Here is a 27025-nt window from a genome sequence, read left to right as displayed (position 1 = left end):
ATAGGGCATCTAGTGTCATGCTAGAGACATCCGATACCTTATGGATCTCATCAAACACATTGCAGACCTCTCTGAGTACTCTATCCAATGCCACATCTAGTGTGATGTTTAGTGCATACTAGTGTTTCCATTGTACTCTTTCTCAGTAGACCCTCTTTAGTATATGAACACTCTTGTTTGGTATTTTATCTAGTGCTTCTCTAGTCACGTCTGGTGTTGCTAAGTGCTCTATTTTTCTTCATTTTTTCATGTGTCTTTGTTCGAGATTCTCCCATCTTGTGCCTCAGAATCTTGCATGATCGTGTAGATCTCTAGTGAGTCTTCCAATTTCTTTCTTAAGGTGTTGATCTTCCAGATTAACTTTTTGGCTTTGTCCGAGTCCATGTTGCATCCTTTGAACTATATCTACAAACACTAGCAAATAATGTTAGTCCAAATGGTTTTGTTGAGCATCAAGCAACAAAAACTGAATTACCAATGGGCCTCAATCCATTTTCCTTACATTATTAATTCCCATACTGAACATTCTAGTGTCGACATGTGGCCCTATTTTTACGTGAATAATGCATGAACCTGGAAACATAAAAGCACTAAATTGTGATGATGTCCAACTCATTGCCTATCCAGCATCTAAGGGCATGTATACATTGGAAATATTTGTTAAGAGCAATACCAGTACCTACCATTATTTGCAAAGCAATATAGACTTCTTGCCAAACACTTGGAAAATACCTTTTCAAGTACATTCTGGTGATCGTTCTGGAGAGACTATCACCTTGCAACACCTCTAACATATATGTGTTTTTGAATATTTCTCTCATCACTTTATAAGGACCCTCCCAACTTCATTTTTTTGCTCTTCACACCAATTGGTACTATAGTTTTCCACACTAGATCTCTAACTGGAACAATATTATTTTGGCTTTATTATTGTATGCTCGGGCAACTCAAGCTTTGTCTTTATCCATATCCTTGTGGTCCATTAATCTCCTGCCTATCACCTCATTGATATTGTCATCATCAAGTCATTATACATAACAATAAATAAGTCATTTTGTTTTGCAAGCCTATATGCATCTAGATTCACCTCGACGAGTAACACAAACTCTTGCTCATACACCAACTCAAAAGAAGTAACATTAATAACACCATGTCTAGATACACGACGTGCCCAAGATCTTTAGACAAAACCTCGTGCCACCTCCTTAGGTTATCCTCAAGCTTGTTTTTGATAATCTTGATACAACTCTTATTACTAGAATCACCTTGGCCATTAGCTTGACCATAGTATGGTGGTGGATTGAGAAAATTGATCTCATATAATTTGGTAAAATCACATACCTCTTTTGACACAAATGATGTCCCTAGATCCATAGTTAATGTTTTGAGGAATGTTGAATGTATGTATGTATGCTTAGTAATGAACACAATTACCTCCTTGTGTTCACATTCTTCAAGGCAACAACTTCAATCCATTTAGTGAAGTAATTCGCAGTAGCCAAGACAATGCAATGTCCCTTTGATGATGGGGTATGAATATGGACAATGGAGTCTAGTTCCCAACCACAAAAGGCCATGGTTTGATAACATAATGAAGCATAGCATAAAGCACAAGCTGAATATTTCCAATTAAGTGACACTCTTGACAACCTTAGTAACAAAACAATAGGCCATCATAGTAAGCTAATAAAAATCATCTCTACACAACAACCACTTCATCTTCAGAGCTAATTGATGCATGCCACAAATATCTTAATGAACTTCTCCCATAGCTCATTTGCTTGATCGAATCACAAATGTTTTAATAACAAGTCTTTGTCGGTCCTATATAACCCATCATTGTAAAACACAATCTTGAATGCACTTTGTCAAAGAATCTTTTTAACTTTACAACTTGGATCACATAAATATTTTACTACGGGAGCTCTCCAATCATCCAAATCAATTTCAACATCATTAGAATAAAAAATAGGTTGATTTGGACCTTCATTAAGAAAGTCATCCCAGCCAACTTATAGAGCCGGCTCAACCAGGTTAGGAAAGCTAGCCTAATAGCCGTTAGGGGCTAGCCTAGCTAAGTTGGGCACACCTACATGAAAGACAGGAAAGTTGGCATAGTTAACTTCCAAAGTCATCCTAACCAACTTTGACCAATCAGAGTCAAATGAAAACATTTGCATTAGCTCTCTCTTTGATAGAATAGTTATGTTCACCAACATAAAAGGCATATGTTTGTTGATTCAACATGCTAACCTTATAATTCTCATGCATTTGAATACGTTGAATTCAAAATTCGATAAAAGTAACGATAATATCAAGACACACATTAAGATAATTATTGAGCAATCTCTCTAAACATTGATGTGAACACAAGTTTGATATGTACCCTTGTATTTTGGGCTGTGATGAGTGATTGACATCAAGTGTAGCATCTTGGGTTGAGTCATGTGGACTAACCGAGGTGTAGGTGTGTTTGTTCAACATGTCTCTTGGCTTGTGGTGTGCAAGTATTGGTGGTTCTTATGCCAATTTGAGTTTACTTTGCAAGCGCACAAAGACCGATATAACCTTTCACTAGATGTATTCTATGTATCATAATCTCCACATGGAAGTGGTAGGCTAGAGTTGAACTTACTAACTCAAACTTGAAATGAAGTGTAAACTTGAAAAATATACACACTAGTATTTAGATGGGGGTAAGTGCAATCCAAGAGTAGCAAAACTAGGTATATGCGGAAGAAATAAATTGGGAACCTAGGGCAGTAACTAGATAAAGTTTCTTGGGAAAACAACGAGCGAGATAGATATTTGAACTATATTCCTACTACTCGGCAAAGGATTATTCATAGTTAACATATTGATAAACAAACACAAGGTAGGGTCTTGCTTTGAGTGAGATTATGAGGTCTCGAGGGTGCCTAGGGGGTGATAGATGGCACACCAAACAAAAATCAAGCTATCCCCTATGGGCCTACCAGATGACGGGGTCAGGATACACATACCACACTCTTGCTGTCACCAAGAGGGGCTACCAACCATAGTTTTGTGAATAGGATGGCGTGTTATAACAATATTCAAGTGGAGTTTGAACACTGAAACTCCTCCTTAGCTAGAGGTTTAGAGCTAGCCAGTCTAGTAACTAGGACTAGGTGTGGCTTATAATACTAGAAAGTCTAACAAGATTTGAAAAATAACAAACCAACACAATCATGAGCCTTTGTCACACCTAAATTTAAGGGCAAACCTGGGTGCATCTTAAATGTGTGCTAGGATCAAGTCTCACACATATTATGACTCATGGTACATAAATCAATGTCACATCTTTATTATATAATAGAATTTAGTAAAAATAGCTAAGTAAAATACATCATATGATGACAATGATCCTCCACCATCATAGTTGACTGGGATACGACGACCTAGACCTCTCCGAACTCATAGTAGCATATTGTATGCTCCTCATCTTGCGGTACTTGTTCTTGACCTGGTGTGATTATAGCAAGGGTGAGCTCTCATATGGTCATTGCTCAACAAGTGTGGGTAATAATGTGCGTGAGCTCACTTACTGTGGGGGCTCATGTGTAGTGTAAGGCTTACCAAGGAAAAATGGTTAAGGCTGAGCATTGCTTTTAATAAGTTGGTCAAAATTTTATTAGCAAATACTAAGTATAAGTATATACCAACCCAATTAAATAATTGATCATAGTGATGAATAAATCCCACAATGCAATGCAAATGACATGTTAAGTTTAATTCCATAAATTACTCATGTGACGGTCCGAGCCACTCATGACTGTGAGCACGGCTATATACCAGTTTTACACTTGGCAGAGGTTGCGCATATTGACCCACAAGTCGTGTTCCCTTTTCGCCTGGGGTTGTACAGACCCTTAAACACTTCCAAGGTGAGTTGGCGAGGGTACACTACGAGGCCTTTACAAAGTTGCACTAGCTTGAGAAAACCTGCTACAGTTTCGTTGAGAAGGAGGCGATGTAGGAATCCATCGTCCGAAAAGTCATCGTAGCATGATCGACCCGAGAACCTCCCTATATCGACAGCTCCTCATATTGCGGTTGCCCTTTCGGGTAAGGTAGTCCTCCACTAGGTTTCCTAATTAGTTAGCCAAGGGCATCCCATACCACCCGTGTGGTAGCACTATTTTCTCGGATGGTCGCTCCATGTTCCAATTAACAAAATGATTTTATCATGAACAATAAAAACCCATTGACGATAGAGCATGATCATAATCTATATGTAGCATTAATCCCAAAACCAGGTAGAGCAATAGCAAGACTACCCAATAATTTATTTGTATGCAAGGTGTAGGGTAACAAAACTAGGTAAACTGTTAGGTCCCATCAATTTAACCTAAGCATGCCACATTGATTATCAAGATCATTACTAGGGTAAATAAAGTGATCAAAAACACAACTTGCCTTATACTTGTTATAACCTTGTAATCCAGATTCTTCCCCAAAAGTTGGGCTTCAAATTTCTTGTGACCTTGCTTATAATCGCAGTAATACATATAGATAGACAAAGAATAGGTAAGAATAACATTACACCAAATATGGAAACAAACCACGCAATAATATTCTATGCGTCGCTACGAGATCGTAGCTTCGAGAACAACTAAACCAGAGTTACAGTTGAAAAGATATACTTTTCGAAAGATGCACGTGATTAAACATAAACTATGTTGTATGTTGATTGATATAAATCATATGATAAAGACATTCTAAAGAAATAACTATTTCAACTTTGATCCAAGTTATAACTTGATTAGAGATCATATTTTAGCCAAACTATAATTATAAACAGATTAACTTTGATTTAGAGAAGTTAATCTACTAGACATAGGTTAAACATATATCCATTTGTAAAAATATGTGATATGATGCAAATAATGTTGTTAATGCGTAGGCAATCTTATTATGAAGCTAATGCAATTTGAATGAGCTAAAATAGAGTTAAAACAGACAAGTTATTGATTTTCTAAACTTTCTCGATTTATTTTTATGATAGAAATTCACTTTAGATTTAATTTTATTATTATTATTCTAGAATTAATGGACGTCATATGCTATATTCATACTACCTAGGGCCTAAGGTATAGATGTTAGGACTCTGTGGTAATTTCTTTTGAATAGAAGTGGACTACAAACAGGGCCGGTCCTGATGTTTCTTGGACCCGGGGCGAAACAAAAAATTAGGGCCCTCAAAATTTTTTGAATGATAAACGTCTATAATATATATACTTTCTTCCAAGTACATAAGCAAATTTTTGAATAATAAAAATCTATAATATATCAAAACAACTTCAAATCTTTGTACATATTATCTCAAAAATTTCTTTTAATGTTTTTTAATGCGAAGTCATTGATAATATTGTTGCTATCAACCTCGTCTAATATTTTTTCTCAATGCATAAAGTAGCCAATCCGTTGAGCCGATCTTGAGACATTGTTGACCTTAATAGTTCTTCAACAATTTCAACTTTGAAAAGCTTCTCTAAGTCGATGCCACAGTCACAAGCACAGTAAACAATATCCAATAAGCGATTGAAATATTTTGATACAGATCCATTTGCCAAACATACTAAAAAATCTCCATAGAAGATATTGGTATTTCAGGTAAACTTAACTTCAAAACCTTCAACTCAGATAGTAGATTGTTTACCTCAACGTTAGAACTGTCCTGTGAAAAGAGGCAAGTGAAACAGCCATACTAGACACAACATCTAAGATTATATATACATGTACATTACTTGGGGCCCTTCCAAAACCGGAGGCCCGGTGCGACCGCTCCACTTGCCCCCCTCCAGGACCGGCCCTGACTACAAAGCAAAACAAAATAGGATATGGGTTCTTTTAAGAAATTGGCTTGGCTGCATAAGGAGCTCAGCCCTGAGCCGCTGGATCTTGATCGAAGGCCCAGATTCACTCCCACCGAAGGGGTACGAGGACTTCTAATCGGAGTTGTCCACTACATAATCAATGGATGATCGTGCTTCTTCTTCATCCAACGCTTGGACACAGCAGACGATGTAAACTTCAGTGGTGCTGTCATCGGCGCTCGGCCCACCAATGATCTAGGGCTCTAGTCTGACGGTTACTATACACAACAGGGAGCAGAGACAAAAGCGAACACAATAGAGGGATGGCTCACCATTGCTAAGAGAGACGGGAGCCCCATCCACGACTCGACGCAGATCGACTACAAACCATGGACTCCGGCGAGGTGCGCCTCTGCCCTGGATGTCCCTTGCACTCGATCAAGCCCTACACACGACTCCGCACTCCCTGGCAAATCCTTCTAGCCATCTTCCTCGGCCCTCCTTCTTAATTGTGGATGGCGACGGAAGCTTGAAGCGACGACGCGGCGAAACCCTCTCTTCTCTCCCTCTATGTCGAGGATGGTGGCTTGGTGTATGGAAGTATCGACTCGATGGGGCGAGGGGGTCATGGCTCAGCCTTTATATGCTAGAGCAGAGTCCGCTTGGGGGGGGGGGGGGGGGGGGGGGGGGGGGGGGGGGGGGGGGGGGGGGGGGGGGGGGGGGGGGGGGGGGGGGGGGGGATGACGATTGGCACAGGTAGATACGTGAGGATCTCGACGATCACAATTCTGTTATGGAGAGGATCTGGTAGATACGGTGGTGAGCTGATCGCAACAAACTAGAGGTTCGATGCTCCCGACGTTCCGACCGCACAATCAGTTACATTGAAAGGGTGCGGCCAAAACCGAGCAGTGGGACCACATGTCGGCGTGACCATGAGCAGATGGGCCATTAAAACACTAATGGGTTGGGTAGGCATGCTTCTTTCTCTCTTTTTTATTTTATATTTCCTGTTCAAGTTTCAAATTCCGAATTCAAATAAGATTCAGTCTTGAAATTTAAGTTCAGATGCAATAATAAAAAAACTCAACATGAATGAAAATCATATTTTTTATTAATCTTATTCATTTAAATAAATGCTTGTAAGCATGTATTTCTTGAAAGTAATAATTCACCTTATTGACTAAATTGAAAGTCTTCCTATTTATTTCTTTTGTTTTTCAACTTCATATTCCCGTGTCAAACTTTAAGTCCAAGTTTGAATCATGGAAATTTAATATTATTGTTTATTTTATTTAGGAGGGTAATAAAAAAAAGGTAAAAAATCCTTATTAAAGACATTTTAAATTTCCAATCTTTTGAAGAAATCTTCTAAGTCACTAAAATAGAATTTTGGGTGTTACAAATCCTACCCTCTTAAAAATAATCTCGTCCTTGAGATTAGTAAGGAAAGGGATGCAATTAGTTTGGTTTACTTCTCTTTTTTAAGCTTTTAGTTTCTAATTGGTTCCAATACCATTTTTTTGTTCATGTCTTTAATGGGTATCTTCTATGTCTAGCCATATATTAGGTAGGATGAGTCATAGTTAGATCAAGGATAAGTTAGATTAAGAAAGATTATGGCAAGGAAAAACTCCATTCCGTATTGTTGATCTTGATTCCTTTGGAGATATGGTCTGACTCCTATCCTTCCTTGACGAGGTTGATCTCTTCCCTCTTGGGTGGTGACGTATCTAAAGATCTGATTAGATTTCTATCCTTCGTTGACGAGGTTGACCTTCAGCCTTTGGTCTTGGAGTTATCATCTAAGTTAGGGACATATAGCTAAGATAGGTTGTAGGCAAAATAAGATAGTCAATAAGCAGGAGGCATAGGCTGAGTGTGCTATGGCAAATATCTAGTTTGGTTGCTTCGTTAGGTTGGCTAGATAAATTATGCAGTCATTAGGAACATGTAGGTCAGGCTAGTAGGTTAGAATCTTTGTTGTGAAATAGATTAGGCAACCTATCAAGAGTATGTATGTTCTATTGTTTGTATATGTCCGAGTTGGTCTAATGCCCCAGTTTAGTATTAAGTGAACTAGGTGGAAAAATAGTTTCTAGGTGTAGAGTTTAATCTTATTATCTAATTTGGTTTAATTTACTCTACCCTTTAATTAGGTGCAAGAAATATGAGTCGATTAGACTATGTCTTATTAGATTATATGGGGTCTCGATTAGACTGGATATGACTAGGCCTTACTAGATCATATTAGATTAGATTATGATTATCCTTCTAGGTTGGGATAAGTAGATTCATTAGGATAAGATGACACCTATTAAGTTAATATACAATCTTATGAGATGGATTTATTAAGCCAGATGCTTATTTTAATAGGGGATAATATAAGTTGCGTAGTTATCTTATAAATATATGTTTATGCCTAAGTGTATGTAGATGCAATCACATACATTACTCCACAACTCATCGCACTCAAGCAATGACGCAAATCAAGCATTTTAGCATAATGACAAGCATTCAAAATACGTATAACAATAGTTTTTTTGTTTAGGATTAGGTCTTCTATTCCTAAGGTCACTTTGGGTCCGCTATAAAAATAGATTTTGGGACCCAAGAAATATGCCTAATTATTAATGAAGTCATTTACGCATCACATTCAATTTTGAGGGGAAAAAGTACAAACGAACCACACAGTGTATTAAACTTGGGCTTTAGTTCAGTGTCATCACCTCTAAACCATCTTTATTAGTTCTGAGTGAATGACCGGTGAGCCGACCAGAGGGGGTGAATGAGAGCCAATCAATTTTTTGCAGCTAAAACTAAAATTAAGCACTTCACTTCAATTGAGATGAAGAAAGTGTTCAACCAAAAAGCACATTAGTAAACCAGTGATCTCATGATTTCAAAATGTTTCTAATCCTAACACGAGACCAGCAAAACGAATGGATCACAAATCGGACACCGAAAAGTTCTTAGGAGCTCGAAATTTAGTTCTTGAATGAAAAACTAAACCAAATGGACTCTGATTGATATGAAATTTTACACACTTCTTGACAAATGTGTTTCCAAGGTTTTCACAAAATTTGAACTCAATCGGATTTGTAAACCAATGGCAGATTTGAAAATACGGTCATAATTTGGGTTTTGTTGGGGGTTTCTTAACCGAGCTCAAAACGAGATCAACTCGAATCACGACCAAAAACTGCACTGACTGGGCGTACACAGTGATCTGAAGAGTTATCTCCCCACAAATCAATCCACAACACCACCCAAACAATAAGAACTCGAAGGTTCTTCACAAATCCATAAGAGAGGAGAGAGAAGAACACAAGAGCAAAGAGAATCAAAATTTCAGCTAGAATGAAAACTAAGATTGATAGTCAACCATAGCCGTGGGCTGTATCGGTCACGCTTCCTCGGATTAATTGATGAAGATTACAAAACACAGACGCGAAGGTTCAAAGCATCTGCAGATCTCGAGCTCAACTAGGGAATAAAAGTTAGGGTTTTCTAAACAAAAGACTAATGTGTAAGCCAAAGAGGTGGCTGAAACAACCAGTCCACCCCTCTATTTATAAAGGGTTATTACTACTACCTAAACTACCCCTAGATAAATAAAGCATATCCACTTAGCCGGAGGCAAAAGGACCAACTCCTGGGATTTTGATCTGACGATCACGCGCTCCACACAAATTTCCTTCGCCTTGACGCACCCTTCACGATGACGCCATGTGCCGCCTCTGATTCACGCTGAAACCGCAAGCGCCGAGTTTTGAGGCCAAACTCGGTCGAAAACCCGTGGTCCGTAGCACTGGGTGGTTTTTCGAGGATCAAGCACCAAACCATCTTGAGTAGCGTGCGGCATGTGCGTCCCCCACGTCCCGAACACGTGTACCACCTGTCCTCGACCGCGTCGGCGACACGGCCTGCTCCACCACGTCCTCGCGCGAGTGTGTGTCCCAAGTGTCAGCCACCAGGCTAGTCATTCGGCGACTCTGGTCCCTCGGTCAAGTCTAAACTGTCGTCATTCATCGCTCTCGGTCCATCGGCATGAACCCACATGACCTTCACCATCAACCACCGTATCTATGCTCTACACCTGCACAACACAAACCGACCGAAATAGTCGCACAACACATAACCCGGTCAGTACATGACTCGACCCGAGACGCTACCCGTTGATAATCACTCGTCATCAAATCGAACCATAAAGGACAAATTAGCCTTGTGTTCGCACCTCAAAATTAAGAAAGATAAAAAAGATTTAATGATAAAATTGAAGCAGTTTTACATATTAGTTTCGACTCGTGGGACCTAAATAGGCCTTAATATTTTTCTCCAACTGAACGCACTAAATAGTATGTATACTAATAATACGTTGATTTATTTTTATGAGACGTAAAGGAATAGGTTTGAAAGGCTGCGACATTGAAATTCCGCAAAAACAGAAGATAAATTCGTTGGCGGTTCTTTTTTCTATCCTTTGTCTTTTCTTTTTCACTTCTCAAAAGTCAAGATGTACAGTGGGAACTATTTACAAAACCAAAAAGAACTAACATCCCCTATGAAGTTCGAAGAGAAAACAAACCAAAAGGAACTGCAAAACGGTGAAAACCATTTACACCCCCCCCCCCCCCCCCCCCCCCTGAAATAGTCTGTAAGCACCGTCAGTCGCTTCTAGCTTTGGCAGGAGTATCTTCGAGTAGGCTTAATGCTGGCGTGCCGACGTCAAAACCATGGTTATCCTCTTCATCTTTGTCAGTTCATCATCCTGCAGATCTCTGTCGCGCGCAGTTGCATCAGAAGCGTGCGAAGGCTGGTCTCCTGCACCTGGCCAAAGATAAACAAATGCAATATCCTACTAGTACCATACATATAGTTGGAAGTTTTTTGTTATCTGGGACGCTGGAGACAGAAGACCAGAACTATAGACAGATTTCTACTGGAATTTGTTAGCTACTGCTAGTGAATGGAGAAGAGGAGAGAGATCTAGGGAAGAATGAGAGGAAGACGAAGGTAGCAGTGAGAGGAGAACGAAGGCAACAGGGAGCAGTTCTATTCAATATTCAGTAAATCCTCCTGCCCAAGGCAGACGACCACTACTTAAACGCTTACAAGCAGTCCACGAGACAGGGACACTGCCCCACGATACAGACGCACACACGCCAGACAGTGACAAGTCACGCCCACTCCAGACCCACGAGTCGGACAATAGCATGGTGCTTCCTTCCTCTAGGCTCGCGACGCTGGGCAATTCCTGTGTAACATTTCCTTCATCTCATCGGTACTAACATTCTCCCCTCCTTAACATTCGACTTGCCCCCAAGTCGATGCAAGAGCTGTGAACCACCAGGTTCCATAGCACTTGTGATACTGTGGTGGAAGGCCTTATCCTTCCTTCCAGTGCAATATTGAAAATTCCATTTTTCCTCACATTTTGACCGGCAAAAGGAGCAAGGCCATGTTTCTCTTTCAACTCCAGCCACAATGACGTTTGCAATATAGAGAAGATATGTATTGGGAGCACCATTGCGTTGTCAGGAGTGCAATTGAGAGCCTTAAGCTGCTCAAGTCTGAATTTTCAGAACACCAACTGAACAAGTCGAATTGCGCACAGAAAACAGATATCCAGATGCCACAAACCCAATTCAGAACGGGCTCCTTGAAACTAAATAAGCAGCTGCCAAGAAGTTCATCCAGACTGATCAGGTGGTTTGTCTGTTGGACTATCCAGGTATAACTAAACAGCAAGCAAACTCCAGTTAACTTGTACAAAGCAGTTATGCAAACTATGAGAATAGGGACAATGACCTGGAGATTGGTATGGAATCTGAATATGTAGAGCGCGAGCACCATATAGCTTACAGATTGCCTCTCAGGGATCCTCATGTTACAAAAGCAACTGAGTTGGATCAACATCATGCAGGCCATTAAATTTATATGAGAATAATGCACATCATAATGATTTAAACTGAGCCATACTGCAAAAATAAAAGAGGTGATCCTTGACATTATTCCCAGCACCCCACTTCTGTACCCAGAATAGCACCAAGCTGAAGGAAACCATGGTGGTAGCATGAGCAAACTGAAATCCCACCACCTTGCAATAGCGTCATGGAATGCTCTGAAGGAGGGCCATGGCACTGGTCGCAGTACAGCACTGATATCCTGTCGTGGTTGAAGCAGCCATGGTGGTTTTAGTGCCCAACTGAAATATAAGTTTGCACAACTTATACAACTCAAAACAAAATTTGGCCAGGGAATAGGACGACTCGTACCACTCGCCAGCAAAATCTCTAGTGACATGGGTGGTGCCGATGGTTGCCAATCAGCACACTTCATTGGATACTCCCACAAAATGACCTCATTAAAAGACAACTTTTCTAGATTGGAATTTACAGCAGTACCTTTAGCCTGGCCACCTATCAGTACTTTACTTACAGCAGACCCCACCACAACTGGTAACACAAATTCAGCCATATCCAAATCCAAGCAGCTTGACTTGTCAGCTAATGAGTTGTTGCTAATGATGCAAAGACATACAAAAGAATCTTTGCCCCTCAAAAGGTAGGAAGCATTGCTGCTGTTAAAAACCTCGCCAAGGAACATCTTATCGACCACTTCATCTCTGTGCCACCCAGTAAACTTGGTCATGGCTGCATTCCACTCAGAGCACCACCCAAATTGCCCAGCACCAAATATAAGAGGAATCAGTGGGTTCAGGTCGTGGATGATTGCTTTGTAGTCCCCCTGAAGCCGAGTAAATTCGTCCATGACCAACTTGTGAACAGTCATATCCTGGGCTACAAGACACACCCCAACAACATGGTCATGAAGGTCACGACTGGCACAAGTATTCAAAACCAAGATAGCAGGGTCATCATCCCTCTTGGAGCCATGCAAGGTTCAGCTAGGCGCTAGGCGGAATCTAGGCGGTGACCCATTGCCTAGCGCCTAGTCGGGAGTACTCGGTCTTAGACGCTTCTAGGCGCTTTTCTAGGCGTTTTGGCAATATAGCCATAAATTATATATATATATTATGTATATAACTATATATACGTATATAACTACTATATATGAGTCACAGACTCACAGTAAATATAAAAAGAAGGCTAGTAGACATATCTGATTCCTAGCTGAGCTTACTCTTGCATGTTCCTAGCTCCTGCAAGGCTGCAACACATTTTGACAGCTAGTAGTTAGTAAATTAGTCAATAGACAGCTAGCTGTTCATCAAAAAAAAAATAGAAAACACTAAATTGTGACTTATCTGGATGATTTCAGCAGCCTCCCATTCATGAGCAATTGAGCACACCATATCAGCAGCTGGTAATTACAACACAAGTGGATAGGACAGTAATACAAGTGCAGAACACAATTTATAAATAAAGGACAGCACAAGGCACAAGCACATAGTTCTTAGTTCAGGTCTCACACAAAAGAAGACACACAGAAACAAAGTGACACAACTGCAGTTCATAAGACCAGGGCATCACAAAAGGCTTCACTACTAGATGGAGATGGTCCAGATCATATTTCATCTTCACTGTAGCACAAATCTTCATCTTCATTCTCTTCTTCTTCAGACTCAAACTCTTCTCCTTCATAGAGCTCTCTCACTCTTGCACTTCTACGAGGCTCAAGCTGTTCTTCTGCTCCCACTGCCTCTCCAATAACAGACCAAGGTATCCCTGTACCTTCCATCTCATCTTCCTCCCCATCTCTAAAGACAACTTGTGCACAATCATCTCCACCCTCTTGGAGAAAACCTTGAGCTTCAGTTGTATCACTAGACAAGAGAACATCAGTGATTTTCTTTGACTTAATCTTTTCTCTGTTATTCATCATCCTGTTATTGAACTGAATATAGACCAACTTGTTGAGGCGGGTTGTAGTCAGCCTATTTCTCTTCTTAGTGTGTATCTATAAATTAGAAACAAAAACATTTTCAGTTCTGAAATTTAATCATAATGCTGCTGAAATGATTAATAGATAGGTACTAACCCCTTCAAACCCACTCCAATTTCTTTCACAACCAGAAGAGCTTGATGTCAAAGATAATATCCTTGTAGCCATCTTCTGTAAAGCTGGTGTTTCAGTTCCATATAACCGCCACCATGATGCTGAAATAAATTAGAAACACCTCTATTAGTTTAAAAAACAGCAAACAGCCATGTTAGAAAACAGCAAACAACCATATAATAAGTACCTCTACCTGGATTGTAATCATAGTTTTGAAAAGTTCTTGCAAGCTTCTTGCTAAATGGTCCTTCTCTATTCTGAAATTTTTTCAATTCAAAGTTGGCAGCCTGTTCTTGTTGGTCCTCATCATGATAATAAAATTGCTCGACACAAGATATGAAGGCTTCATTCATTTTGGGCTCATCAAAGATTGATGGGTTAGCATAGCTATAGTGTGGATTCAACAAAAAAGCTGTCAAATGCAATGGAGAATCAAGTCTTCCATTCATCTTCTTCTCAATTACAGCCATAACATCTTTGAATCGAGACTCAACATTGCCAAAGGCCTCTTTGACCTCTCTCTTTGCCTTTAGTAGCTCTCCATAAAGGAAACCCATGGATGGCTTCACATCCCCATCAACCAAACGGAGGACTTTGACGAATGGCTCAAAAACAGCCAACATTAGCTTCACATCCTTCCAAAAGGCTGGACTCAATATAGTAGTTGTGGCCTCTTTTCCTTTCTTTGATTTCACATCCTTTAATGAGTCCCACCTGCTATGAACCACCATCTTCCTTAATTGATCCTTCTTCTCTTGCATACTGTTCAAAGTGAGAAAGTATGAAGCAAACCTAGTCACTCCTGGCCTCACTAGCTCTTTCCCCTCTATGAAGTATCTCAAGCACTCCAATGTTCTTGTGTGGCCATACACAAATATGGTAAATGACTTTGCTTGGTCAATCACTTTCTTGAACCGAGGCAAGTTGCCAATTCCTTGGAGCATCAAGTTGATTGTGTGAGCTGCACAAGAGGTCCAAAATATTTGTGGTCTCTTCTCAAGCAATAGCTTCTTTGCTCCCATGTTGTTAGAGGCATTGTCAGTGACTACTTGCACCACATTTTCTTCACCAATGTCTTCAATTGCTTTGTCCACTAATTCAAAAATGACTTCACTTGTGTGTGACACACCTGACATCTCTTTTGAGCTGATGAAGGAGGTTCCATCAGCACAATTAGTGCATATATTCATTATGCTTCTCCGCTTCCTATCTGACCAAGCATCGGTCATAATAGAGCACCCATTTTTCATCTTCTCGGCTTCACGTTCCTGCAGCAAACACTTGGTTCTTTCATATTCTTCTTCCAGCAAACTACCTCGAAAGGCATCTTGAGTTGGAGGTGTTAGTCCTGGTCCAAATTGTCCAATTGCTTCACACATTTGCTTGAACTCATCATTGTCACATGCATTGAAAGGTATTCCTGCCAATGATTAAAAAATGAAGTCTAATTAGTGTTCAGTTCATGAATTTTAAAATGTGAAAACAACATCGTATACTAGCAATTTACCATGATTATAGGCCCATCTTGCAATAAACTTGTGCACCTCATGCTCTCGTTCTTTCCATAGTTCCTTGTTCAGCTGTTGTTGTTTGAATGAATCAGCCTTGGTAGGATCAATAGCACGTGTCCATTTGTCAATTGGCCCTAATTTGTGAGGCTGTGAGCTTCCAACACAAGTGACTTCTTCTGACTCCTCTCCAACCCTAGATACATTCACTTCCTCTCTAAGTTCTAGCTCACGAACAGTCTTCTCCTCCCTCTTCCTTTTTGCAGCCTCTATTGCTTTCTTGCACTTCTCTTTAGCCTCTAGAGCCTGCGGTGTTGTAGACGTGCATTTCTTCACATTCTTTCCAACATGGGCAAGATGCTCCTTCAACCTATAAATCCCTTCCCTCATCTCCTTGTCACAGAACTTACACTTCACCTTGTCTTTGTTGTTAGCATCAACAAGAACACCATATTCCCATCCAACATCATCTGAATTTCTTTTTAGGAGATTCGCTCTAGCTGCTTCAGTTTCAGAAGGTGCAGTTGCAGTTTCTGATGACATCCTTAAGTTTCAGAAGGCTATCCTTTCTCTTGACCGCAGTCCGCAGGTTCTAGAGGCTAAAACCAGGGGAGGCCAAGTTAGCAGGAGATGCCAAGTTAGTGGATGGAGATGAGCAGGGAGGGGAGCAGCCGGCGGGGGAGGAGAACTCACCTTGGCACTGGCAGGAAGCAGGGACGGCGAGGACGAGGGAGGCCGGCGGCTGCACTTCCTCCGGCGGCTGCACTTCCTCCAGCGGGGACGAGGGACGGCGGCTGGATTTTGCCGCGCTGGGAGGAGGGAGGTCGAGCGGCGGCTGCACTTCCTCCGGCGGGGACGAGGGACGGCGGCTGGATTTTGCCGCGCTGGGAGGAGGGAGGCCGAGCGGGATAGCGGCTGGGAGGAGGAATTTTCCGCGCGGGAGGAGCACGGCGCGCGCGCGCTAAAAACCTGGCCGTCCTCTAAAAATCTACGCGCGCTAAAATTTGGCCGCCTACGCGCCCGCCTACGGCGCCTGCGCGCCGCAAACTCGCCGCGGAGGCGCTGCGCCCGCCTAGACGCCGCGCATCCCCCTAGGCTACGCGTTAGCCCGTCGATTAGCGCCTAGGCGCCGCCTAACCGCCGCCTAGCCGAACCATGGAGCCATGTGTTTTCAACTCAAATCGAACTTCCTTCTCTTCCCTGCCTATAGCGCTCATAGACTTTTGAGCTCCAATCTTGATGTCATCATACAACACAGAGCCATAGTTGCAGCCGAAGCAATTAATCAAACACTTGGCGGGCAAAGCAGGAACCACGTCCTCCTCCTTGGGCACCTGTAGGAGAGAGGAAGCCGACGAAGATATGCGAATCGGGCACGACTCACAGGATGTGGTGGTGAAGTTGTCGAGGCGGCCATGGGCTCCGGCGAGCTGTTCACTGATGTCGCAGCCTTCAAAGGCCATGCCGAGGAGAGGCGGCACCGCCTGGAATCCGCGTAGGTGTGGGGTGAGCGGAGTCACTGGATCCACCTGATGACGAGGGTCGGCGGAGTTTGCGACTGGGACTGTGCTGAAGTCGACGTGGACGAGCGGGTTGAGGTCCACGAGCGCGACCGCAAAATCGACGACGAACTGATCTGGGCATGCGAGGTCGGACTCGCGAACAGAACCGAGGCTCGACGACTTGGAGGCTGGGAGATAGCCAGCGTCACGCGTGCCAGTAGAGGCCTCCCAGTAGCAGATCCATTCCAACGGATCCGCGTCAGCCGCCGAGAGATGTGCCTCGACGTCTGCGCGGAGGGCTGATGAGAATTCGTTGCGGTGCTGATCAAAGTCCACCGCCTGGGACTCTACAGCGCCGGCGTGGGGCTCCCACTTGGAGTCGAGCGTCGTGAACCGCTTGTCGAGCTCGGCGAGGATAACCCGGGTTTGGTGCTCCAACGCTTGGATGAGCTGAATATCGACCAGTGAAGGAGACGCCATGGATGCTTTCGGTCGAGGAACGATTTCCCTCTGATACCAATTGTTAGCTACTGCTAGTGAATGGAGAAGAGGAGAGAGATCTAGGGAAGAATGAGAGGAAGACGAAGGTAGCAGTGAGAGGAGAACGAATGCAACAGGAAGCAGTTCTATTCAATATTCAGTAAATCCCCCTGCCCAAGGCAGACGACCACTACTTAAACGCTTACAAGCAGTCCACGAGACAGGGACACTGCCCCACGATACAGACGCACACACGCCAGACAGTGACAAGTCACGCCCACTCTAGGCCCACGAGTCGGACAATAGCATGGTGCTTCCTTCCTCTAGGCTCGCGACGCTGGGCAATTCCTGTGTAACATTTCCTTCATCTCATCGGTACTAACAGAATTTGTGAGGTACCACGGTCCAGCCAAAGCCCACAAGGAGCAAACAACAACAGAACATGGTATGGCAAGGCAAACTTAAACCAGTATGCAGATTTGGACGGAGTACAATAATGCTCAACAGCTCAAGACTGCTTTTGACGTACGAATAACTCATAACGCCCTCTCCGTCCCCGACCAGAATCGTCACTTCCTCCGGCTCCGGCGATCTCCTCCACCGCCGTTGTCAGCGGTCCGGCCGAGATGGGGAGCACTTCCTCTATGCTCACCCAATACGATATCGAGGAGGTCCAGGACCATTGTAACCACGCATGTGAGTCGCTAACTCTGACGCCTAATTCGCTCCCCCTGATCTGCTCTGGTGTGATCTAATCTGATGCATCGCGAGTATTGGCGCTAGTCTCGCAGCAGGAGATCGTGTCGCTGTACCACCGCTTCTGCCAGCTCGACCGCAACGGAGGTGGCTTCGTCTCCGCTGACGAGTTCATGTCGGTACCTGAGTTCGCCGTAAATCCCCTCTCCCAGGTACGGCCCCCCACCTACCGCTAAACTCGCCTCACGTCACTAACCACTCTTCCGTTCCGAATTCCGATGACATCCTCGGATTTGTGGAATATGCTAATGGCTAGAGACCATGCTACGTTGAGGGTTTTGGCTGGAAGTGAATTGTGTGATCAAGCAAGTGTTGTCTCCTGATAATTTGCAATTGAAGGTTGCTTTGTTCTATACCAGAGGCTCCTGAGGATGCTGGATGGTCTCAACTTCAAGGAGTTTGTAGCATTTTTGTCGGCTTTTAGCCCCCGCACAAGCCTACAGGAAAAGATTGAATGTAGGTATTAGATTCTTATTATAATTCTCCATTTTGTCAATATGTAGTGTGGATGTTGTTTCAAATCCTTTTTGTGTCTGATTATGCTGTTTCCTCTCCAGTTATTTTCAGGGTTTATGATACTGACTGCAACGGGAAGGTTGCTTTTGATGACATCTTAAGCATCTTGCGAGATCTGACAGGTTCATTTATGACAGAGCAACAGAGACAGGTTTGTACTCTGGATTTCCGGTTCCTTCTTGGGTTATCACACGACATAGCAATTCTTGCATGGGCATGAACTGCTAGCTAGTTTCAGCTGAGAAGTTATCTCAGTAAAACATAATGCCTTTTGCAAGGAGTTTATCTGCAAATTATCTTTTTCTCCTCCCCCAAAAAGGCACTATTGGCACCATGCGGCAGGATATAGTTTCCTGGAGTTAAGATTTCTTAATTTGCGTATAATAGATTTAAAAGACATTCATTATTCTACCTATTTGCGTGATAATAATATAAGAGACATTTTGCTCATTCTGGTTTTCTGCCCCCCCCCCCCCCCCCCCCCCCCCCCCCCCAATGTCTTTTCTGGATATGCTCACGCAAAGGCACTTATTGTGCATTACAGAAAGTCTTGACTCATGTGTTAGAAGAAGCTGGGTACACAAAAAATTCACATTTCACACTCCCAGACTTTATGAAGGTAAGACTGTTCCTCCTTACACTTGGGTGTTATGGCAAGTTGGCAGCTTAGCAAGTATTGGAACACATGTTGTTTTAGATGATCAGATCCGTTATTGGAAGGAGTGATTTTTCTGTGGAAGAGCTTTATTATTTGTAAAGCTGTGAAAAAATCAATATAACAGTCTACAAAGTACATATTAAATCATTAGGAGGGTTCAGAATATTTTCTGAATAAAGATCTCAATATTGGATTGTCGGTACCTTTTTTTTATCGAATACACACTGATGGCATCCAATGTAACATATATAATTATATACACTGTCTGAACAAGTAACAATTATATTCTCAAATATACATTTTTCAGGCAAGGTTCAACTCTTCTGATCCATTTGCTGCTGCTTGCATACTATCGAATCAATGAACGAAATGTTTTTGTTATGGCATCTGCTTTCTGCAAATACCTTTATAACCGAATTTAGGCATTAAAATCTGCCACCTGCTATTGTCCATTCGCTTATCTTTCAGTAAGTCAAACAATGAACACTGTGAGTGTGTAGCGTTTACAAGTCGTCCGATTAATTGTGATAAGCCACGATTAATCGGCCTAGTCGGTCTATGGTAGTCGGTCTATGGAGGTTGATCAGGGTCACCAAGGCGACTAGCTTGACTAGAAACCTAGTCATCCGACTAGTCGTCGCCTAATCGCGATTAGTCGGAGGGGGATGACCAGGCTGGATCTATGATTGCCTGTCCTATTCATGGACCTGCTGAACTAGGCTTAGTGGTGGGCTATTGGGCTGCCAATTTGGCATGTTAGTTTAGTATAAAGGTGCACAGACCACCAAAAACACAGAGAAAGGAGGCAGCACAGATTTCCTTCTCCCACACCACTACAATTCCTCGCACATGCGTTGTCATTTATCTCCTGTGCGCCTTTCCTCCTCCCCTGATTGCTATTCTTTGTCTCCTGCACACTATTCTTTGTTCAATGTCGTTCATGCGGTGAAGCCGCCACCCTTCTTCGTGATGACTCTGCATATTGTGTGTCCTTTCCCTACTCCCCTATGCCTCACTCCACAGCACTAGCCCTGCCCCCTTGCTTGCTTGCTGTGCTACTGCCCCTCAGTTAGTCTGAATGCTGGGTGTGCTACCCCTCTGCTACTCTGCCCGCGATCCGTGGACTCCCCTGCACGCGAGTGGGTCGTCTCTCCTGCTCAGCCACCGTCGCTGTGCTTCGCCGTGCAGTCACCTGCACGCGACCGCTCGGTTCCCGACATCATTAGGCAACTCCTCCCGCCCGGCCGCCGCGTCTCCTATCTCCGTCGTGGCCACTGTCCAGGACCGGTGTTGCGGCCGCCGTCTAGGTCTCTTGCCTGGCCGCTGTTTCGTCGCGGCCTCCGTCCATCGGCCAGGACCAGCATCGTGGCCACTGTCCTGGGTGAGGTCTCTCGCCCGGCCGCTGCTTCGTCGCGACCTTATTTCGCCTACGACTTCCACTTCTGCTGGGCCACCGTCTAGGCCTGGTTTCGTTGTGAGTCTCTTACCGTGTGGCCCCTGCAGATGAGTGGGCGTCTCACGAGGTGAAAGGAAAAAAAGAAAACAAAAAAGGGAAAAAAGAAAAGAAAAAAGAATAGGACAGTTTGCTGTTACTTGTGCCCCTACCCTTATTACGCTCTCGTCGCCTGCCACATCGACTGTCAAGATGCTGCCTTACTCGACTTCTTCGTCTGGTGGTCTTGCGATGTCCGATGCTTTTCAATGTCACCAACTATCGAGATTGGGTTCCCAGCATGCGTCTACACATGTGTGGTATGTGTCTTTGGGAGTTTCTCACGTGTCATCTAAAGTACTATCACGTGTATGTGGGTTTATAAGGTTAAGATGGTTCTCTTGAGCGCTATAAGGCTCGATTGGTTGCTCGTGGTTTTTAGCAGGAACATGGCCGTGATTTTGTTGAGACTTTTGCTCCAGTTGTTCACATGATGACTATTCACACTCCTCTTGTTGTGGCCTCTGTTCGTGAGTGGTCCATCTCTCAGCTTGATGTCAACACTGCATTTCTTAATGGTGAACTGCGTGAAGAGGTCTACATGCAGCCACCGCTTGGGTATTCTCTTCCTGAGGGTATCAAGAAACAAAAACTCCACGAGCTTGCTTTCAGCGCTTTGCGTCTATTCTCTTCCTGAGGGTTTAGGTCTACATGCATTTGTCATCTTCGCCGGCTCGCCGTTCTCTTTATGGTCTCAAGCAAGCTCCACTAGCTTGGTTTCAGCGCTTTGCGTCTATGGTCACGTCGGCTGGGTTTTCTGCCAACGCTCATGATCATGCGCTTTTTGTGCATACTTCATCTCGTGTACGGACTCTTCTTTATGTTGATGATATGATCATCCCATGAGATGATCTTTGTTAGACTGTGTGTGTGGGCCGACACCATTGTTGGGCTGCCGGCCCATTAGGGTTAGGATTCTGTGTATATATATGTAACCACCATCTCTATGCAATACAATCAAGCAGTCACTCTCTTACATGGTATTAGACTAGGTTAAGGTTAGGGTTTGTAACCCACCACATAGCCACCACCTGCTTGAGAGGCCAGGAGCCACCACCTACTTTGCGTCGCCACCCCAGAAGGCTCATCCCTCCCTCCCGGGGCGGCACCCATCCCATCCGTCGACTGGCTCCCTCTCCCTTATCTCCTACCACCGCCCTGTTCCAAGCACCGACTCTACGCCGAGCCCCTTCTCAAGCCGTCTAGGCCACTGTCGACCCTGCCATGGAGCTGACCCCTGCCTGGCTGGAACCACCCTGTCGCCCTCCTCCCGTTCATCGCCTTCGTTGGATCCGTCGACTATCGCTGTTGTGGCCTTCCCGGTCGGATTCACTGTTGCTGCAACCTTCCCGGCTAGATCTGTCGTCCCTTTGGCTAGATCATCGTCTTCCCGGCAGGATCCGTCGCTGTCATGGCCATCCCAACCGGATCCGTTGTTACCCCTTCTATTCTGCCATGAGCGCGACCACTATGACTGACGCAGACACGTACACTGCCGTCGGCCTCCCTGGCGGGGTTCCTCGACGTCCGGGCGATCGAAGAAGCAAGAAGGTCGGCTTGCTGGTGCTCTTTTGTTGTGTCGCCCTGCTAACCGTTGACGCTCGAACGTTGACCCCTCCCGAAGCATAGGCTACTGCTGCGTGTCTCTCGACCACGACCACCTCGACTTCGGCTACCTCGACATCCATGGGCTATCATCTTCTCGGAGTCCACACCGGTCTGTACCCCAGCCACAACATTCGCATTCTCACGATGTTGTGACTGCGGGGGGATATCAACCCGTCGGCTCCTACCTTCGGCTTCTACTCTAGTCTCATTGTGTGTGGTGCCCCCGTTGCGACTGCGAGGAGATGTTAGACTGTGTGTGGGCCGGCACCACTGTTGGAATGTCGACCCATTAGGATCACAGTTCTGTGTCTATATATGTAACCACTACCTCTATGCAATACAATCAAGCATTCACTCTCTTACAATCTTGAGTATATTGCCTTCGACAAGGCACGTCTTAGTGAGCAGTTTCTCATGTCTGATCTTGGTCCTCTTCATTATTTTCTTGGCATAGAGTTTTCCTCTTCATCTGAGGGTTTTATTTGTCTCAAGAGAAGTACATTCTGGATCTTCTTGATTGGGCCTCTCTTACTGATCAGCGGACAATTGATACTCTTATGGAACTCAATGTTCATCTTCGTGCCATGGATGGTGAACCTCTTGAGGATCCTACTCGTTATCGGTATCGCCACATTGTTGGGAGTCTTGTTTACCTTGGTGTTATTTGTCCTGATATATCATACTTTGTTCATATTCTCCATCAGTTTGTTTCCGCCCCCACTCAGCTTCACTATAGTCACTTGCTCCGAGTTCTAATTATCTTCGTGGAACTATCTCGGTTGTTTTTTTCCACGATCCAATTCCTTATAGCTCCAGGCATATTGTGATGCTACTTGAGCTAGTGATTCCTCTAATCATCGTTCTCTTTCTACCTATTGTCTTTTTCTTGGTTGTTCCCTCATTGCTTGGAAGACTAAGAAACAAGTAGCAATTTCTCGTTCGAGTGCAGAGGCTGAGTTACGTGCTATGGCTCTTATTACTGCGGAGGTTACTTGGTTGCGGTGGTTGCTTGAGGATTTTGATGTCAATGTTTGTATACCGACTCCTCTTTTGTCTAATAGTACATGTGCTATTTGTATTGTTCGTGATCCAGTAAAGCATGATCTTACCAAGCATATTGGTGTCGACGCTCATTATACACGAGCACTAATACAAGGTGATGTTTCTCTTCGTATGTGCCATCAGAGCTTTAGCTGGCAAATTTCTTCACAAAGGCACAAACCCGTGCTCAGCATCAGTTTTGTCTCTCCAAACTCAATGTTCTTGACCCACCTTGAGTTTTGGGGGGGGGGTGTTAGAGATATATGTCCATATTTGCATTTTATCTTCTATATTTGTAAACTCCTGTAATTCAATATATTTAGATTTAGAGCCCTCATAATATACAAGTCTCATTTCTATCCGAATGAACTAGGCTCGATTAGTCGGTCTGGTCAATGAATAATTGTGATTAGTCGACTAGTCGGTCCCATGGGACTAGGTTTGACTATAGTATTTGTAATTGTAAACATTATGAGTGTGACCATATGATAAGGCTAGTCCAGAAGAATTGTCTGTTATATTCTGAAATACATGAAGCAACTATTTATGTTGTAAACCCAATTTCTTTGGTTTGATATACCTTGGTAATTCTATGGTATTTACTTATAAAGTTATGGCTCATATGTATTGCACTATTTTCAGCTGGAAGGAAGCACCATTTTTTCATTGACAAACTTGATATATATTTTCAGATTATTGGCAATTCTGAGCTCAAGATGGAGGTTGAAGTTCCTATTGACTAAAAACCAAATAAGTATCATCTAGTTGTATCGTGATGTGTTGCCGAGAGCCCCAGACCTGTATGTTCATTTGTGTTGAATTAAGTCTATGGTGTATTTATATCCTTGTAAATCAAATCATGATCATAGATGTAATTAAGGAAACAAATGTACCTGTTATTTGGAGGATTAGTTGACTTGCGCTGATACTCCTTAAGGCTTGTTTGGAAGTAAGGATATTGGAGGAGATTGAGAGCTGATTTGGTGACCAGAGAATTGGAAGGATTCATAGGGAGGAATCCTTCGCAATTCAAAATTAAATAGCAAGAAGATTCCTCTCTCATGGATCCTCTCTAAATCCCTAGTCCTAAACCAGTCCTGAGGGAGCTAGAATCACTTACTATTTAAAATTGAATAGTAGGAGATTCTAGATCTCTCAATCCCCTACTTGTGCTCTTAAACAAGCCCTAATACTTGTTATACGCCATGTGATAGTCCGGATAATCATATTGATGTATGGTTCACCGCTACACACATTATGTCGGAAAAAACAGATGATCAAGTCATCACTGAATATATGGCTCTTAGTACTTTTATAAACTATAGTATTAGTTAGTGCTCACTCCGTTCTAAGTTATAAGTTATTCTGGATTTTTATATACAATTATTTTATCATTGAGATATATATTATATTTAGATAATAGATATGTAGCTATTCCATGCACCGAGATATACATTATGTCTAAATACAAACTCCCTCAATTTTAATTTATCATTCGTTTGACTTTTTTACTAGAAGTTTGATTGATTCATATTATTCAAAAAAATCATAATTATTATTAATTTTTATTGAGAAATCGCTTAGCATATAATACACTAAGTGTGACTTTGAAATTTTCGTTTTTCACAAAAAAACTGAGTAAGATGAGCAGGTTAAACTTGATAAAAAAGTCAAACGAATTATAAAATGGGACATAGGTAGTAGTAATAAGTCTAGACATAGTAACAGGTATATATCTGAAAACCAAAATTTAAAACAACTTACAATTTAGAAAGTAGAGTCTCTCTTGGAACGTAGTCTCTTGGAAATAGACATTAGTTGTATCGTTTATTGTTAGGATTAGGTTTTTCTAGATTAATGTGAAACCAAAGTTAGAAACATTGTGAACATTTCAGGTAACTTGGAAGACCCTATTCATTTGACCAAGATGATTATGGGTGCAACGATCTTCCTGGTTGCTTATTATGAGACACGCAAGACAACATGAGTCAGTAATATGGAATTGCATTTGTGTCTGTAATGGCCAACTTGAGGAAACCCCCCAAAAATGGTACTCTCGTCAAGGAAAACAACTAGATTCTAGATGGAGATTGATTTTCAGATAACTTAGTTTTCATAAAAAATCAGATAACTTCTAGGTCCACATCCCAAAAATAAATCACACCTTCCTCTCTTTCTCTCCCTTAAGATGAGGCGTCCAATGGTTCCTCTATTCATAGACATTATTCTGATTATCTTCAAATTCTTCCTCCCATGGAGGAAGGGAAGGCAGAGCCATGTGCTATTAGTATTGTTCGTGATCCAATAAAGCATGAGCTTACCAAGCGTATTGGTGTCGACGCTCATTATACACGAGCACTAATACAAGATGATGTTGTTTATCTTCGGTATGTGCCATCAGAGCTTCAGCTGGCAAATTTCTTCACAAAGGCACAATCCCGTGCTCAGCATCGGTTTTATCTCTCTGAACTCAGTGTTCCTGACCCACCTTGAGTTTTTTTGGGGGTGCTAGAGATATATGTCCATATTTGCATTTTATCTTCTATATTTGTAAACTCTTGTACTTCTATATATTTAGGTTTAGAGCCCTCATAATATACAAGTCTCATTTCTGTCAGAATAAACTAGGCTCGATTAATCGGTATGGTCGATGAATAATTGTGATTAGTCGACTAGTCGGTCCCATGGTGACTAGGTTCGACTATAGTATTTGTAATTGTAAACATTGTGAGTGTGACTATATGATAAGGCTAGTCCAGAAGAATTGTCTGTTATATTCTGAAATACATGAAGCAACTATTTATGTTGTAAACCCAATTTCTTTGGTTTGATATACCTTGGAAATACTATGGTATTTACTTATAAAGTTATGACTCATATGTATTGCACTATTTTTAGCTGGAAGGAAGCACCATTTTTTCATTGACAAACTTAATATATATTTTCAGATTATTGGCAATTCTGAGCTCAAGATGGAGGTTGAAGTTCCTATTGACTAAAAACCAAATAAGTATCATCTAGTTGTATCGTGATGCGTTGCCTAGAGCCCCAGACCTGTATGTTCATTTGTGTTGAATTAAGTCTGGTGTATTTATATCCTTGTAAATCAAATCATGATCAGAGATGTAATTAAGGAAACATATGTACCTGCTATTTGGAGGATTAGTTGACTTGCGCTTGTACTCCTTAAGGCTTGTTTGGAAGCAAGGATATTGGAGGAGATTGAGAGCTGATTTGGTGACCAGAGAATTGGAAGGATCCATAGGGAGGAATCCCTCGCTATTCAAAATTGAATAGCAAGGAGATTCCTCTCTCATTGATCCTCTCTAAATCCCTAGTCCTAAACCAGCCCTGAGGGAGCTAGAATCCCTTACTATTTAAAATTGAATAGTAAGAGATTCTAGCTCTCTCAATCCCCTACTTGTGCTCTTAAACAAGCCCTAATACTTGTTATACGCCATGTGATAGTCCGGATAATCATATTGATGTAAGGTTCACCGCTACACCAATTATGTCAAAAAAACAAATGATCAAGTCATCACTGAATATATGGCTCTTAGTACTTTTATAAACTATAGTATTAGTTAGTGCACACTCCGTTCTAA

General features: G+C 42.6%; 3 protein-coding genes across 7 annotated transcripts; 1 reads left to right on the top strand and 2 right to left on the bottom strand.

The window, feature by feature from the left end:
• Positions 1-10720: 10720 nt before the first annotated feature.
• Positions 10721-17778, bottom strand: LOC118476119 (uncharacterized). Its single transcript, XM_035964238.1, has 2 exons — positions 16522-17778; positions 10721-12725 (listed from the first exon to the last, which is right to left on the bottom strand). The coding sequence occupies exons 1-2, from the start codon at positions 17347-17349 to the stop codon at positions 11310-11312; spliced, it is 2244 nt and encodes a 747-aa protein (XP_035820131.1). The 5' UTR covers positions 17350-17778; the 3' UTR covers positions 10721-11309.
• LOC103643262 (uncharacterized) lies at positions 13174-15961 on the bottom strand. Of its 2 annotated transcripts, none has more exons than XM_008666423.4 (4): positions 15367-15925; positions 14047-15279; positions 13842-13960; positions 13174-13760 (listed from the first exon to the last, which is right to left on the bottom strand). In XM_008666423.4, the coding sequence occupies exons 1-4, from the start codon at positions 15908-15910 to the stop codon at positions 13368-13370; spliced, it is 2289 nt and encodes a 762-aa protein (XP_008664645.1). In that variant the 5' UTR covers positions 15911-15925; the 3' UTR covers positions 13174-13367. The 2 variants fall into 2 exon arrangements, with proteins under 2 accessions (XP_008664645.1, XP_008664646.1); XM_008666424.4 differs by having other exon boundaries at positions 13177-13760; positions 14053-15279; positions 15367-15961.
• Positions 17779-17794: 16 nt separating the features above from the next.
• LOC100284760 (calcineurin subunit B) lies at positions 17795-24369 on the top strand. 4 transcript variants are annotated; one of them, XR_002750548.2, is made up of 7 exons: positions 17795-18045; positions 18133-18257; positions 18465-18561; positions 18663-18772; positions 19166-19240; positions 23473-23535; positions 24113-24369. XR_002750548.2 is itself a non-coding variant. In XM_023302389.2 (6 exons), exons 1-6 carry the CDS (start codon positions 17976-17978, stop codon positions 19641-19643), a joined length of 534 nt encoding a protein of 177 aa, XP_023158157.1. In that variant the 5' UTR covers positions 17795-17975; the 3' UTR covers positions 19644-23104. The 4 variants fall into 4 exon arrangements, 3 of the variants coding, with proteins under 3 accessions (XP_023158157.1, XP_023158159.1, NP_001151127.2); XM_023302389.2 differs by lacking the exons at positions 23473-23535; positions 24113-24369 and adding an exon at positions 19587-23104; NM_001157655.2 differs by lacking the exon at positions 23473-23535 and having other exon boundaries at positions 17877-18045; positions 24113-24346.
• The last annotated feature ends 2656 nt before the right edge of the window (positions 24370-27025 follow it).

This window comes from Zea mays, chromosome 1 (genome assembly GCF_902167145.1).
Source record: "Zea mays cultivar B73 chromosome 1, Zm-B73-REFERENCE-NAM-5.0, whole genome shotgun sequence".
Classification (NCBI taxonomy): domain Eukaryota; kingdom Viridiplantae; phylum Streptophyta; class Magnoliopsida; order Poales; family Poaceae; genus Zea; species Zea mays.
This window is presented reverse-complemented; position numbering and strand designations above follow the sequence as displayed.